Raw genomic sequence first — 16,462 nt, 5'->3', positions numbered from 1 at the left:
TGAATGATCGTTTTAAGGCCATTTTCCCCTCTAGAGCAGGGGTTAGACTTGCGGGCCCCATGACAATCATGGTTCCCTGTTTGAGGCAATGTTTTTATGGCCGGATGCCCTTCCTGACGCCAACCCTTGGTCGCCTCTTACGATGCGCACTGCGCAGGGATACGGTGTACCTATTCTAATCGGGGTACACACCGGGATCATTCATCCCAGCAAGCTGATACTCAATTTGCCGACCTCGGAAGGATGACAGGCTGAGTGGACCCCCCTGGCATTAATTCAGCGATCAACCGGGATTTGAACCCAGGATCCTAGGATCCCAAGCCGGCACCCTAACCGCTAAGCCAACACCAGGCTTGATGTTGATAACAATCTACCTTGCAATGATAACAATCATTGTTGATAACAATCTTGCAATGTTGATAACAATCTACCTCTTCATTCTCAAAAGCACAGATGTTACCATTTGTTTCTCACTTTGCCAGGCTGGTGAGCAAGCATTTAAACACGTCACCTTTTTCCTCTTCAATGACTCGTTAAAAATAAAGGATTGACGTGCAATACTTTTTGATATCGCACGGAGGTTCGGACAGTCATTGATGGGGGAAAGGAGTCAAAAAGGGGCCACCATGGATGCAGCAGCATGGCCTGCCATTCTGTATACCGCTTCAGCCACCGTCTATGCCTGGTTAGATGATGTGTCCAAGTTACGGAATTTAAACTTTCGGAACACTTGTCGTGAAACACAATGAGCGACATTCCAAGATGTGTCAAAGCAACGACTATGGCAAGAATTGCATAAGAAAAACATTATATCCCACCCGAACAATAATAGGAGGCCAACCTTCAAGTAAGGCTGTGCTAGTACACTGGAGGATTTTTCCCCCCACGATTTTCCGGATTTTACGTGAATTCCCCCCGTTTTACGAAAATACACGAGACACGACATATCCAGAAAACATTACCACGTGAAAACGGATTGCTTATGGGAGTTCAATAGATTTTGAGATGAGCATAAAGCATTTAAAGTGCTTGGTAGTGAAAATAAAATGATGGATTTAAAATAAGGTGAGGAACATCAAAGATGGGGGAGACATCCCCGATGGCTCGAACGCCATCGCTTCTTCAGTCGGATACAATTGGTGAGCATATGTCACGGACAAACATACTGACGATGGGAGGTAAACGATAGATTGACACCGGCATGGTGTAAAACTCAGGCTATTGTGCCATAAGAAACAGCCAATGGAGGCAGCTTGCTTTGTCAATAAATCTCCAGCATTACCCGAGCGTAAAGTAGGCAGCTGCTTAGATTTCATGAGGGCCCACCATTGGAATCGATACATGAACAAACAACAATATCTTGAGGAGCAAATGAGTCTTCTGATGGTTTGACAAGGGATTTGATACCATTCATTCATCGTAGAGGGCATATTTCAATGAAGGTTTGTTTGGTGACGAGGAAGTGCAGCTGCACACTTGTAGTTCCAAACCCAATGCAGGTCGTCGTTGAAGGATTTTGATTCAATTTATTCGGAGAAAGTTCCCTATTAGTGCAGCTCATAGATGCATCGTCATCACGAAAAATTAACTCTGGCCAGTGTGGCATGCAAATATGGATGCTGTGCCACTAAAATACAACGCCAACACATGTCACGATGACAAAGAGCTTGGTTCCTTCACAGACATTTATAAGGGGCCAAATCATCGGTGACCTTCCACACCGTAAAGGTCATTCGCCGCTTGTGATATTGAAAAATACAGCTCCTCGGGACATCTACGGACACTCATCACAGCACACCTTCGGAGTTGAGGTCGAACCCCGATGTATATTTCACACACGGAGACACACACACACACAGACATCTCAGGTCTACATCCTACAACCTTCATTTACACAATGCCACCAGCGTTTTGCCTTTATGTGCTTTCCTGTTGTTATTGCCAACATGGTTCCAATCTGTAACTGTGCAGCCTGAGGACATCAACTCAGTTTTAGACTGTACGGGGCAATGTTGCTGTTCCTCACAGACAGAAGTGCTTGTTTAATTGTGGTAGCATTCACAAAGCTGTATCTGAGATGCATTAAAAGACAAATAACCAGTTATAAAAACCACTGGTAACTCTTATTCATCTGGAAAGATTTTTTTTAAAGTATAGTCCTTTTACACAGAGTTTGCAGGTCATTAAAGAGCTGTACAGGGGAGGGGAGGATGGGTAAAATTGAGATGGTGATGAGTCACCATTTTGAAGGAATGGAGAAGGTAATGGCATTGCACAAAGACAAGGAAGCAAATCAATATACAAGTGAAAAAAACCCACAAAGGAGTAGATGAAAGTATACAGCTCGGAGTTGAGCAGGATTAACAAGAGAAAAGATACCAGATGAGCAGGTGCTGATGGCGATGACAGAAGGAGTGATGGCCATATTTTGAGCAGTCAACGTGTAACAGGCCTTTCACAATAATGTTAATCAACCACATGAGCTTTCAACAAAATTGTGAATGGTGTTGAAATGCTCAAAGAATGTCGAACGTTACCTTTCATCGACTTTATAGTAGATTCTCAAGGAGCACAACATTTATTTAAGCTATGGACACAAATGTGAACGCTAATCCATTGATAGCAGAAACACGTGGATGCACGCCAGTCATATTACCCATTCAGATAACATTCAGAAAGTCACATGTTACCATTTTAACACGAATATCTCCAATTTTTTTATTTTTTATTTTTTTGCAATACAAGATCGAGGCTCGTGAAAGAGCTAACATTAATCACACAAAAAGGCAACCGACACATAAAACACAAAATAAGGGGAGCGGAACACAAGATGGGGAGAAAGGGGGAAGGACACAAACACAACATTTGAGAGCAAGGACATCGAGAGAAATGTGGGAGGGGGAGGGCTTGGGGGGAGGTGGGAGAGGTATAAAACACATAAACACTGCAAGGACTTCCAGGAAAGAAGTTGGAATTTCAAAAAAAGTGTATCTGGGGTGAATTAGCGGGGGTAGAAAAGATCAAGGTTTTGGATGGGGAAGTTTTTATGATGGTTTTATTGATGTTTTTGTTTTTATGATGGTTTTTATGATGTTTTTATTTTTATGATGGTTTTAGAAGATAAGAGATGGTGGTGAACTGGTGTTTTAAAGACCTGGAGGGAGGATTGAAGGGAGTGGGGGAGTTTGTCCAGAGGTGGGAGAAAAGGGGAATGAAAGAGTTAAGGTGAGCAGAGAGCCTAGATTTTGGCAGTTTAACCATAAGAGGGTTGCTGGCAGATCTTGTGCGACCTGTAGGAATATTAGGGGGACAGAGCACAGAGAGAGCTGGGGGAGGAAGGCCGGAGAGGAGTCGGTAGAAGACAGAAAGACCACCAACCTGCCTGCGGTGAGTGAGTGAAAGGCCCTCGGAGTTAGCTTCATCGCAGGAGATTCCAATGATTCTGAAAGCTTTGGTTTCAACAGCGTGAAGCCGAGCTAGGTGTGAGGCAGGAGCACCAGCCCAGAGGGGGGAACAGTATTCCATTGAGCTGCGGATGAAAGCCTTGTATGTGGTGAGGAGCTCAGGTGTGCCAAGGAAGGACTTCGCACGACGGAGGATGCCCAGTCGGCGACTGACTTTGGAGGCCAGCTTGGAAATGTTGTTATCCCAAGAAAGATCATGGCAGATAGTGAGACCCAAAAGTTGAGCGACAGAACTTCTTGGTGAGGATTGTTGAGAAAGTAGATGTGAGGGTTTTCCAGTCGGTCTTTTCGGAGAGACAGAGTAAGAGTGTGGGATTTATCAGGATTGAAAGACATGTTCCACTTGTTTGACCAGTCTGTGATTTTGTCCAGGTCTGCAGAGAGTGAGGAGGCTGCAGACTGTCGATCTGAGGGATGAGGAATGGAGCGGCAGATAGTGGAGTCATCAGCAAAGAGATAGAGAGGATTTTCCAGAGAGTTGGAGAGATCATTGATGAAGACCAGAAATAGCACAGGGCCCAGAACACTACCTTGGGGAACTCCAGCCAGAACAGGAAGAAGAGATGAGAGAAATCCATTCAGGGCCACACGTTGCCTTCGACCAGAGAGGAAGTCTGCAAGCCATGAGTGGAGATTTCCATGGATACCATAGGAGAAAAGTTTGGTGAGCAGAGCTGGGTGCCAGACCGTATCGAAGGCACGTGATATGTCAAGGGAGACAGCTCTGATTTCCTGTTTGGCATTAAGGACCTCCATCCATTGTTGAGACAGCAGAAGCAGCATGTCCAGAGTAGAATGGCCTGGTCTGAATCCAAATTGATGATCAGAGATCAAGCCATTGGAGAAGAGGAAGGATTTGATATCTGAAGCAATGATGGATTCCATGACTTTGCTGATAATTGGGAGCAGGCTGATTGGTCTGTAGTTGCAAGGATCTGTTTTTGCACCTTTTTTGTGTAAAGCGGTAATGTTTGATGATTTCCAAGATGCTGGCAGATGACCTTGAGCAAAAGAGAGGGTGAAAATAACAGAGAGAGGATGAGATAGAGCGGCAGAGCAGGATTTTAGGGCTCGTGGGCTGATGCCGTCAGGACCAGTTGCAGAATCAGAGTCGAGGGTTGACAGAAACTTCACCTTGTCAGGAGAGAAGGACCCAGAGTCCAGGAGCAGTTGGGTTCGACTGGGAAAGGTGGGAACAGAGAGAGATGGGTTTGGGACACACGAATTTGAGGCAAACACAGAGTTGAGGCATTTGGCTTTGTCACGTGCGGAGTCAACTGTGTCGCCATTTGAGGTAAGGGAGGGGATGGAGGGGGAACAAACACCAGAAACGGATTTGACCAGACACCACCAGGATTTGGAGGAAGGACACAGGTTTGAGAGTTCATTCTTGAGTGTGGAGAGATAGTGCTTCCTGGCACTCCTGAGGGTAGAAACACACTTGTTTTTTTTTTTTGTTTTTTTTTGTATACTGAATCGAGGCTCGTGAAAGAGCTAACATTTATTTCACAAACAAATCAACCAGACAAACAAAATATACAAAAAGAGGGAGCGGAAGACAAGATGGGGAGAGAAGGGGAAGCACACAACCACAACATTTGAGAGCAGGGAGAAGTGTGGGAGGGAGAGGGCTTGGGGGCAGGAGGCGTGGGAAGGGGAGGGGGGGGGGGGGGGAGAGGTATAAAACACAAGGGGACCGAAATTAGCGGGGGTAAAAAGATCAAGGTTTTGGATGGGGGAGGATAAGAGATGGTGGTGAACAGCTGTTTTAAAGACCTGGAGGGTGGAGTGGGATTGAAGAGAGTGAGGGAGTTTGTTCCAGAGGCGGGAGAAAAGAGGAATGAAAGAGTGAAGGTGAGCAGAAAGTCTTGATTTTGGCAGTTTAACCATAAGAGGGTTGCAGGCAGATCTTGTGCGACCTGTAGGAATATTTGGGGGACAGAGCCCAGAGAGGGCTGGGGGGGGCAAGGCCAGAGAGGAGTCGGTAGAAGACGGAAAGACCACCAACCTGCCTGCGGTGAGTGAGTGAAAGACCCTTGGAGTTAGCTTCATCGCGGGAGATTCCAATGATTCTGAACGCTTTGGTTTCAACAGCGTGAAGACGGGCTAGGTGTGAGGCAGGAGCACCAGACCAGAGGGGAGAGCAGTATTCCATAGAGCTGCGGATGAAAGCCTTGTATGTGGTGAGGAGCTCAGGTGTGCCAAGGAAGGACTTCGCACGACGGAGGATGCCCAGTCGGCGACTGGCTTTGGAGGCCAGATTTGAAATGTGGTTTTCCCAGTAAAGATCATGGCAAATAGTGAGACCCAAAAGCTTGAGTGACAGAACTTCTTGGAGAGGATTATTCAGAAAGTGGATGGGAGGGTTTTCCAGTCGGTCTTTTCGGAGAGACATCGTAAGAGTGTGAGATTTATCAGGATTGAAAGACATGTTCCATTTGTTTGCCCAGTCTGTGATTTTGTCCAGGTCTGCAGAGAGTGAGGAGGCTGCCGACTGCCGATCTGAGGGATGAGGAATGGAGCGACAGAGAGTAGAGTCGTCAGCAAAGAGATAGAGAGGATTTTCAAGAGAGTCAGAGAGATCATTGATGAAGACCAGAAAAAGCACAGGGCCCAGAACACTACCTTGGGGAACTCCAGCCTGAACAGGAAGAGGAGATGAGAGAAACCCATTCAGGGCCACACGTTGACTACGACCAGAGAGGAAGTCCGCCAGCCATGCGTGGAGATTTCCATGGATACCAAAGGAGGAGAGTTTGGTGAGCAGAGCAGGGTGCCAGACCGTATCGAAGGCACGTGAAATGTCAAGGGAGACAGCTCTAATTTCCTGTTTGGCGTTGAGGACCTCCATCCATTGTTGAGAAAGCAGAAGCAGCATGTCCAGAGTAGAGTGACCAGGTCTGAAACCAAATTGATGATCCGAGATCAAGCCATTGGAGAAGAGGAAAGATTTCATATCTGAAGCAATGATGGATTCCATGACTTTGCTGATAATTGGGAGAAGGCTGATTGGTCTGTAGTTGCTGGGATCTGTTTTTGCACCTTTTTGTGCAAAGCGGTGATGTTTGCTGATTTCCAAGCAGATGGCAGATGACCTTGAGCAAAAGAGAGGGTGAAGAGAACAGAAAGAGGGAGTGAAAGAGCGGAAGAACATGATTTTAGGACCCGTGGGCTGATGCCGCCAGGACCAGTTGCAGAATCAGAGTCGAGGGTTGACAGAAACTTTTCCACCTTGTCAGGAGGAAAGGACACAGAGTCCAGGAGCAGCTAGGTACGACTGGGTACGGTGGGTACAGAGAGGGATGGGTTTGGGACACAAGATTTAGAGGCAAACACAGAGTTGAGGCATTCAGCTTTTTCACGTGCGGAGTCAGCCGTTAAGCCGTTTGAGGTGAGGGAGGGGATTGAGGGGGAACAAACACCAGAAACAGATTTGACCAGACACCACCAGGATTTGGAAGAGGGAGACAGATAAGAGAGTTCGGTCTTGAGAACGGTGAGATATTGTTTCCTGGCTCTCCTGAGGGTGGACACACACTTGTTTCGGGCTTTGTGAAAGGAAAAGAGATTTCCTTCCGTTGGATTTGCTTTCCAGGAGACGAAAGCAAGTTGTTTCAGGGCAACAGCCTCACCACAAGATTCCGTGTACCATGGACGGGAGGAAGGGTATGACAACTGAAGACGAGATGGGATAAATCTGTGCATGAGAGAGAGCAATTTACTTTGAAAGAATTCCCAGGATGAGTTGATGTCAGAGGCGGTAGAGATGGGAGACCAGTCCAGATGATTGATGGCTGCTTGAAGACCGTGCCAGTTGGCCTGAGTGAAATGCCAGACTCATCGACGCTGAGGAGGCTCTCTGAGAATGGTCAGAGAGATGTCCACTTTGACAAGCACATGATCAGATGAGCCGATTGGAGCAGAAGAAGAGCAGTAGACATTTTCAGGGAAGTTTGTCATAACCAAATCCAGAAGAGAAGATGCTCCGTTGACTGAGATCCGGGTCGGGAAATTGACAGATTGTGTCAGTCCCAGAGAGTCGCAGAAGTCCTTTGCTGAAGAGCCATGGCTGGTGAGAGAGGTACCCACACCCAGCCAACTGGCATGGTGACAATTGAAATCACCACATATGAGGAAGAGAGAGTTGGGATGGGTAGATAGAAGTTAATCCATATTATCAGACAGCGAGATGTAGATGGAGTCATCGCTGTTTGGTGGACGGTACAACACACATATGAACAAAAGGTGGGAGCGATGGGGAAGCCGTAGCCAAAGGTATTCCTGGGGGTGAGGTGGAGAGAGGGCAGTGGAGGGCGAGTGAGGAAGAGAGTTTTTTATAAAGATAGCAACCCCACCTCCAGGACGTGTTCCGAGCTTGGTGGAAGGAACTGAGATTGCCTTCAGTTGGATTTGCCTTCCAAGAGGCAAAGGCAAGTTGTTTCAGGGCCACTGCCTCACCACAAGATTCAGTGTACCATGGACGGGAGGAAGGGTAAGACAACTGAAGACGAGATGGGATAAATCTGTGCATGAGAGAGAGCAGTTTGCTTTGGAAGAATTCCCAGGAAGAATTGATGACAGATGCAGTAGAGATGGGAGACCAGTCCAGATGATTGATGGCTGCTTGCAGACCGTGCCAGTCAGCCTGAGTGAAAGGCCAGACTCGTCGGCGCTGAGGAGGCTCTCTGAGAATGGCCAGACAGATTTCTTTGCACATTATTATCTGTTAAAAAACAATCTGTGGGAACATTTTATCTCGTACATTATTATCTTTTATAATAACTAAATAAAACTACTCACATACCTCCTGCCCCCAACCCCTGCCACCACCACAATCGCTCCATTAAATAAATTAAAAAAACAGTCTGAAGCATTGTGCTTTGAATAAACTAATACACCAGCTTCCTACAAGAGCCGCAGGAAGGGTCATGGTATTATCCTCATTGAGGTATATAGATTACAGTACATCTACAGTACCTTCAGAAAGTATTCACATCCCTTGATTTTTTCACATTTTGTTGTTACAGACTGAATTTAAAATGGTTTTCATTAAGATTTTTGTCAATGATCTACACATAATACCCCCATAATGTAAAAGTGAATTTTAAAAAAAGAATATTTTTTTACCAAATAATTAAAAACAAAAACCTGAAATGTCTCGAGTCAATAAGTATTCAACCCTTTTCTATGACACTCCAAATTTAACTCATGTGCATCCAATTTCCTTGAGACATCTACAACCTCATTGGAGTCCACATATGGCTAATTCAATTGATTGGACATTATTTAGTAAGAAACACGCCTTTCTATATAATGTCCCACAGTTGACAGTTCATGTCAGAGCATAAACTCTACTATGAAGTCCAACAAACTGTCCGTAGAACTCCGAGATAGAATTGTGAGGAGGCATACATCTGGGGAAGGGTACAAAACAATTTCTAGAGCTTTGAAAGTTCCCAAGAGCACAGTGAGCTCCATCATTAGGAAATGGAAAGATTATGGAACTACCCAGACTCTTCCTGGAGCTGGCCATCCGACCAAACTGAGGAAGCAGGCAAGAAGGAGCTTGGTCATGGAGGTGATCAAGAACCCAAAAACATCTGGTATCAGGTGGTAGCAGCATCATGCTATGGTGATGCTTTTCAGCAGTAGGGACAAAGAGACTTGTAAGGCTGGAGGGAACAATGAGTGGAGCCAAATACAGGCAAATCCTTGGGGAGAAGTTGCTTCAGAGTGCAAACGACCTTATGACTGCAGCAAAGATTTACGTTCCAACAGGTCAATGACCCCAAGCATACAGCCAAAGCAACAGTGGAATAACCTCAGAACAAGAACGTGAAAGTCCTTGAGTGGCCTCTTAGTTAGCCAAAGCCCAGATTTGAATCCCATTTAAACTGTCTTGCTGAAAATATTGAAGATTATTGTTCACCGATGCTCCCCATCCAACTTGACAGCGCAAGAGCAAATCCACAATGTCGAATAAGAGAAAGTCCCTAAATCCAGATATGCAAAACTGATACAGACATAGCCAAGAAGACTCAAAGTTGTAATCACTGTCAAATTCATGTCTATGGAGTATTGATCAGGGGGCAGAATACTTGTGTAAATTGGATATTTCTGTATTTTATTTTAAAACAAAAATTCCACTTTGACATTATGGGGTATTAAGGGTAGATCAGCGACAAAAAAATCTCAATTAAATCCATTTTAAATTCAGGCTGTAACACAAGAAAATGTGAAAAAAGTCAAGGGGTGTGAATACATTCTGAAGGCAATACTTTCTGCAGGCACTGTAGGATTGGCCGTTAGTCTGTGGGGGACACGATAAGCCGAAAATGATTCGAGGATGTCGTGTTTCTTCCCTTTCAGTTCAGTGTTAACCAGCAGTAGTGACCGTTTAAAAAGGTAATCATAAGTGTTTGTGGTTTATAATATATATTTATTTTTTATAGGCTTGCCTGAGGAAACGCCACGATAAGCTATTTATTCACGTTAACACGGCGTCTGTCTAAGGAGGAAAAACCTCTTGGGGAAAAGGGATATTATTAGTAATAGTAGTGCAAAAGCACAGTAATAGTAGTCCTGCGGCTCTTGTAGGTGTAGAGAGGGGAAAGATCAGCAAGGATAATTAATTGACAATTAATATTGTATAATAATAATACATAATAGTATTAATATTGTTTTGTAATAACATTAATATTATGCTATTATCATTAATTAGTGTTGTTGGTATTAGAAGTGGCCTTGGAAAAATGCCACAATTAGCTATCTTAACAAGTATAGACACCTTAACACAGATTTTGACAAAGGTGGAAAACCCCCTTCAGGAGGGGTAGGGTGAGGGGGGGAAGGGGGGGGGGGGTTGAAGAAATGAAGTTGCTACAGCCTACATCGTGTAACCCTTGGTCCTCTTCTCAAGTTTGGTTGAAATTGGATAAGTAACGGCCAAATTTATCATGCTCAAAAAGAGAGACGGACACGAAATTGCATATTTTAGTATGATAACATTGTTAAGACTTGAACGAGGCACAAAAAATGGTATTGTTAAAATAATAGACATTGTGAAAGTCATTTGTCCTATTTTTCCTGTCATTAACTAGCAAACAGCTAATTATAGACAAATTATGTGCTTTTTAAATCATAAAAAATGCTGTGGACAATTGACGTATTTGAAAACATGCCACTGATTAACAAGGATTTGATAGAAATTTTGCACACATCAAGAAACAAATGAGTTAACAAACAATCAAATAAACAACATAAAGATTTTGCTATTCTAGATATACTTATGGGAAAAGCGAGACAACAGGCTAAGAGACCAACATCAACACTGCAGGGGAGAGGAATAGGTGGAAAAGGGCCATAGACAGGGGGAAAAAAAGGTAAAAAAGGATGGACAAAAGGACAAGGCGACAAGAAAGGACAGACACAGGTACAGTGAGGCAAAAGAGGATAGCCAAATGAGGGGCACTCAGACTGATGTGACTGCCCCATGTAGGGGCAGGTTAAAGTGCACAGAGAAAATGTTGCAGGTGTAGAGAGGAGAAAGATCAGCAAGGATAGAAGGAGCACATGTACGATATGACACGAGACAGCAAAAGACACCACCTCAACGCTTACAGACCCATCACTGACATTGACACTTCTACTTCGTTCATATGCAGCACAAGGCTGAGGGTATCATCGTTGGCTGAGGGTGCGGCTGTGCAGCTGATGCAACGCCCTCTGTAGGTTAGGGCAGGAATTTGTAATTTATTGACAGTGCTGGTGATAGCTCTCCCACTCTTTGCAAAGAACACCATGGGATATACGTAGATAGATGGGATGTCAGTTTAATGTCCATCTGAGGGAAGGCACACACATTTGAAGGGCACCGTGGAATCTTTAACGTCTACCAAATAATGCTGGCATAAGGAATGTCAGTTTATCATGCTGCATTTGGTCAGTTATTTAATTATGTATATTTTTAGGTGGTTCGATTTTTCCAATGGGAATGTTCAACATTTTTGCATTTTTAAGGGTCATCTGTACAATAAAACTGAATTTGTATACATGTATTTGTTTGTTTATATATGCTTCAAAAACTAAAAAACTACTGAACCAAATCCAACCAAATTTGGCATGTCCCATAAATGTACCCCAACTATGGTTTCTGTTGGTGTAGCATATCTGAGAGAGGGGGTTCAGAATGGAGGGAAGACCCCAATTCTCTCTATGTAAATATGTATCGAGCTATCCGGTGATATCCCATATTACAAATCATCTTTTTATATAAAGAAAGTTGAAACAACTTAACAATATGCTTTACGGTGATGTTGAAACCTGAGTGAGAATAATTCGAAATTTTCAAAATGATTAATTTCATTCATTTTAAGCAGAGGTTAAAGCCAAAGCATCCAATATGGAGCTTCACAACTAAGTAGAAGTGATTTTTGCTCATTCATGCCATATATATATATATATATATATATATATATATATATATATATATATATATATATATATATATATATATATATATATATATATATATATATATATACATACATATACATATATATATACTGTATATATATATATATATATATATAATATACACAGCAAGGATGTTTAATGAAGGTGATGTTACTTGACTTCCAAGCAGACAACAATGACTTCAAACAAATTATAGAGTGAAGAGAGCAGAATGTTTTTGAAATACAAGTTGTCTTTTAATTAAATCCATCAGGAAAATGACAGGTAAAATGCCCAGTTTTATCCTAAAGCTTCCGTTTTCATTGAAGCCATAATAAACAAGACGTACCTTGTTGGGCTGAATTGCCCGACGCAAGTTCTCCATCCACTTGTCCTGCTCGGCAGCAGAGCGACAGCAAAAGCACTTGCTTCCAGTTGATGTTATTACCTGGTGGTTGGAGTCAAACAAGGTACACGTGTCACAAGACAAGGCATTTTAATCGGCAAAACTATTTCAATCTGCCACTTATTAAGGCTTAGCAGTGATAAATACCAACGTGCTGCAAAATGAAAATGGAGATTGAGATGGGACAGACGGCTGTGCACATTTTCTGTGTTTGTGCTGAATGTGACAAGACGGTGCTGACACTTCCAGCCGAACTTAAGGGAACAGCAACAAGCAAAAGAGCCATGGCACCAGCCAGGGAGTGGGATAAATTTGAAAGGCTTCTACAGTTTAGTTTTGCTGCCAGATGTGAGCCATGAACTCGATATTAAATAGGCTTGTAGAATGAGACAAAGAAGCTGCCCGACGGGCTTGGTGATCCGAAGGCCATCACACTAGAACGTGGGTGGCGTGCTGAGATAGGGCAGTACACAGACGACCAAGAGCAATTGGTTGAGCAGGATAAACGGCAGCAACTGTGAGATTCTTTCATTCCTCTTTACTCCCACCTCTGGAACAAACTCCCTCACTCTATTCAATCCCACTCCTCCCTCCAGGTCTTTAAAACAGCTGTTCACCACCATCTCTTATCGTCCCCCATCGAAAACCTTGATCTTTTCTACCCCCGGTAATTCACCCCAGAGTCCTTGCAGTGTTCATATGTTTTAATCCTCTCCCACCTCCCCCCAAGTCCTCCCGATGTCCCTGCTCTCAAATGTTGTGTTTGTGTCCTTCCCCCTCTTCCCCCTCTCTTTTGTGTCCTTCCCCCTCTCTCCCCATCTTGTCTGCCGCTCCCCTTGTTTTTTGTGTTTTGTGTGTCGGTTTATCTTTTTGTGTGATTAATGTGAGCTCTTTCATGAGCCTCGATCTTGTATACAAAAAAACAAACAAACAAACAAAAAAAACCCCTTATTATTTTATTTTTTTTGTGTACAAGATCGAGACTCGTGAAAGAGTTAACATTAATCACACAAAAAAAATCAAACACACGCATAAAACATATAATAAGGGAGCGCTAGACAAGATGGGGAGAGAGAGGGAAGCACAGAAACACAACATTTGAGAGCAGGGACATCGGGAGATCTGTGGGAGGGAGAGGGCTTGGGGGGAGGTGGGAGAAATATAAAACACATGGACACTGCAAGAACTTCCAGGAAGGAAGTTGGTATTTCAAAAAAGTGGATCTGGGGTGAATTAGCAGGGGTAGAAAAGATCAAGGTTTTGGAAAATAATAATAATAATACATTTATTTTATACTAGGGCATGCCCGTACGTGGGTGCAAAAAAACATGCGTGCAAACAACAACAACAAAAAAAAACTTTGAAACCACGTGGCAGTAACGACCACAGAACCCCCCCCTCTATTTACATGAAATGGTTTGGTCCATTCGCAACGACCACAGAACCCCCCCCCCCCTCTATTTACATGAAATGGTTTGGTCCATTCGCAAAGCCAAAGCGAACGGCGAACGGCTAAATCGCCATAGCTCGGTAACTACTTCTCCGATTAATTTCAAACCTTGAAAAGGCACATCCTCGGGTCCCCAGCAATATACCTGGCAAGTTTCAAGTATATCGGACCCGTGGTTGTCGAGAAACAGCGGTCACAGACACACAGACACACACACACACACACACATACACACAGAGATTACTGGAATTATAGATAGATAGCGCTTTTCAAGAAGCCCAAAGACGCTTTGACAGAGTACAAAAAACAAGTGCAAAAAGACAAAAATAAATAGGTAAATAATCAAAGCAAAAGGAAGGAGAAGGAGAAGAGATAGTCAGGGGTTAAATGCTGTGGGTTAAATGTTAAATGCAGTGTTGAACAGGTAAGGGGTTGGATGGGGTAAGATAAGAGACGGTGGTGAACAGGTGTTTTAAAGACCTGGAGGGAGAAGTGGGATTGAAGAGAGTGAGGGAGTTTGTTCCAGAGGCGGGAGAAAAGAGAAATGAAAGAGTGAAGGTGAGCAGAGAGCCTAGATTTTGGCAGTTTAACCAGAAGAGGGTTGCTGGCAGATCTTGTGCGACCTGTCGGAATATTTGGGGGACAGAGCACAGAGAAAGCTGGGGGAGCAAGGCCAGAGAGAAGTCCGCAGAAGACAGAAAGATCACCTACCTGCCTGCGGTGAGTGAGTGAAAGGCCCTCGGAGTTAGCTTCATCATGGGAGATTCCAATGATTCTGAAAGCTTTGGTTTCAACAGCGTGAAACCGATCTAGGTGTGAGGCAGGTGCACCGGCCCAGAGGGGAGAACAGCATTCCATTGAGCTGCGGATGAAAGCCTTGTATGTGGTGAGGAGCTCAGGTGTGCCAAGGAAGGACTTCGCATGACGGAGGATGCCCAGTCGGCGACTGGCTTTGGAGGCCAGCTTGGAAATGTGGTTTTTCCAGGAAAGATCATGGCAGATAGTGAGATCCAAAAGCTTGAGTGACAGAACTTCTTGTAGAGGATTGTTGAGAAAGTAGATGGGAGGGAAGTCCAGTCGGTCTTTTCGGAGAGACAGAGTAAAAGTGTGAGCTTTGTCAGGATTGAAAGACATGTTCCACTTGTTTGACCAGTCTGTGATTTTGTCCAGGTCTGCAGAGAGTGAGGAGCCTGCAGACTGCCGATCTGAGGGATGAGGAATGGAGCGGCAGAGAGTGGAGTCATCAGCAAAGAGATAGAGAGGATTTTCAAGAGTCAGAGAGATCATTGATGAAGATCAGAAAAGGCACAGGGCCCAGAACACTGCCTTGGGGAACTCCAGCCTGAACAGGAAGGGGAGATGAGAGAAATCCATTCAGGGCCACATGTTGACTACGACCAGAGAGCAAGTCCGCAAGCCATGCGTGGAGATTTCCATGGATACCATAGGAAGAGAGTTTGGTGAGCAGAGCGAGGTGCCAGACCATATCGAAGGCACGTGATATGTCAAGGGAGACAGCTCTGATTTCTTGTTTGGCATTGAGGACCTCCATCCATTGTTGAGACAGCAGAAGCAGCATGTCCAGAGTAGAATGACCTAGTCTGAATCAAAATTGATGATTGGAGATCAAGCCATTGGAGGAGAGGAAGGATTTTGAAGAAGGAAGAGGATTTTGATATCCAAAGCAATGATGGATTCCATGACTTTGCTGATAATTGGGAGAAGGATGATTGGTCTGTCGATGCAAGGACCTGTTTTTGCACCTTTTTTGTGTAAAGCAGTAATGTTTGTTGATTTCCAAGCTGATGGCAGATGACCTTGAGCAAAAGAGAGGGTGAAGAGAACAGAGAGAGGGTGAGATAGAGTGGAAAAGCAGGATTTTAGGACCCATGGGCTGATGCCTTCTGGTCCAGTTGCAGAATCTTAGTCATTTTAACATCACATTTATACATTTACTCACCATCATCAAACCTGGTTAATTCACACCAAAACTGAATGAAACGTCACAGTATATCATGCACACAAAGACTGGTGCTGTAAAGTCCATGTAGCCATTGAGATCAGAAGTTACACAAGAAATGGGGATAACCTGGATGGTTTGAGATAAAAAAAACTCTCCAAACATATAAATCACCAGGTCAAGTCATAAAATCTTGCATCAATCTATTCATTGTGATATATATATATATATATATATATATATATATATATATATATATATATACATATATATATATATATATATATATATATATATATATATATATATCTATATATATATATATATATATATATATTGTTATGGATTTGAGAATTGTGTTTTTTTATTGTAATTGTAAAATATCACCCTCCTTCCTCCATTTGTTGTGTATAAAGGTCAAAGGTCGTTCCCGTTAGTTATTCCATATACCACACGTAGCCAATCATAGATTTCCTCCTTGTTTCCTCCTTGTTTTTTTTGTGTTGTAAAATATCACCCTCCTTCCTCCATTTGTTGTGTATAAAGGTCAAAGGGCGTCCCTTAGTTAGGTCATATACAATCACGTAGCCAAATCATCGATCTCCCTGTTCAGTAGTTATCTCCTTGTTGTGTGTATTAGATTAAGGCTGTGTCTTCCATTAATTGACACTCCATTGCACCGAATTCAGACAAGGTAGATTCCCTGCACATTCCCCTTTTGTCATGCC

The 16,462-nt window shown here is 43.6% G+C and overlaps 1 protein-coding gene across 3 annotated transcripts in view; it reads right to left on the bottom strand.

Moving 5' to 3' along the window:
- Positions 1–16,462, bottom strand: part of DAB2IP (DAB2 interacting protein) — a 204,376-nt gene that overhangs the window by 79,177 nt on the left and 108,737 nt on the right. For all 3 annotated transcript variants that reach the window (XM_078767189.1, XM_078767191.1, XM_078767190.1), the window contains exon 3: positions 12,268–12,366. In XM_078767189.1, coding sequence (XP_078623315.1) covers positions 12,268–12,366 — 99 coding nt within the window. The remainder of the gene's footprint in view (positions 1–12,267; positions 12,367–16,462) is intronic.

The sequence above is a fragment of the Myxine glutinosa genome, chromosome 13 (assembly GCF_964187855.1).
Source record: "Myxine glutinosa chromosome 13, kmMyxGlut1.1, whole genome shotgun sequence".
NCBI classification, from domain to species: domain Eukaryota; kingdom Metazoa; phylum Chordata; class Myxini; order Myxiniformes; family Myxinidae; genus Myxine; species Myxine glutinosa.
The sequence above is the reverse complement of the archived record's forward strand: the minus strand, read 5'-3'. Positions and strand labels throughout refer to the sequence as shown.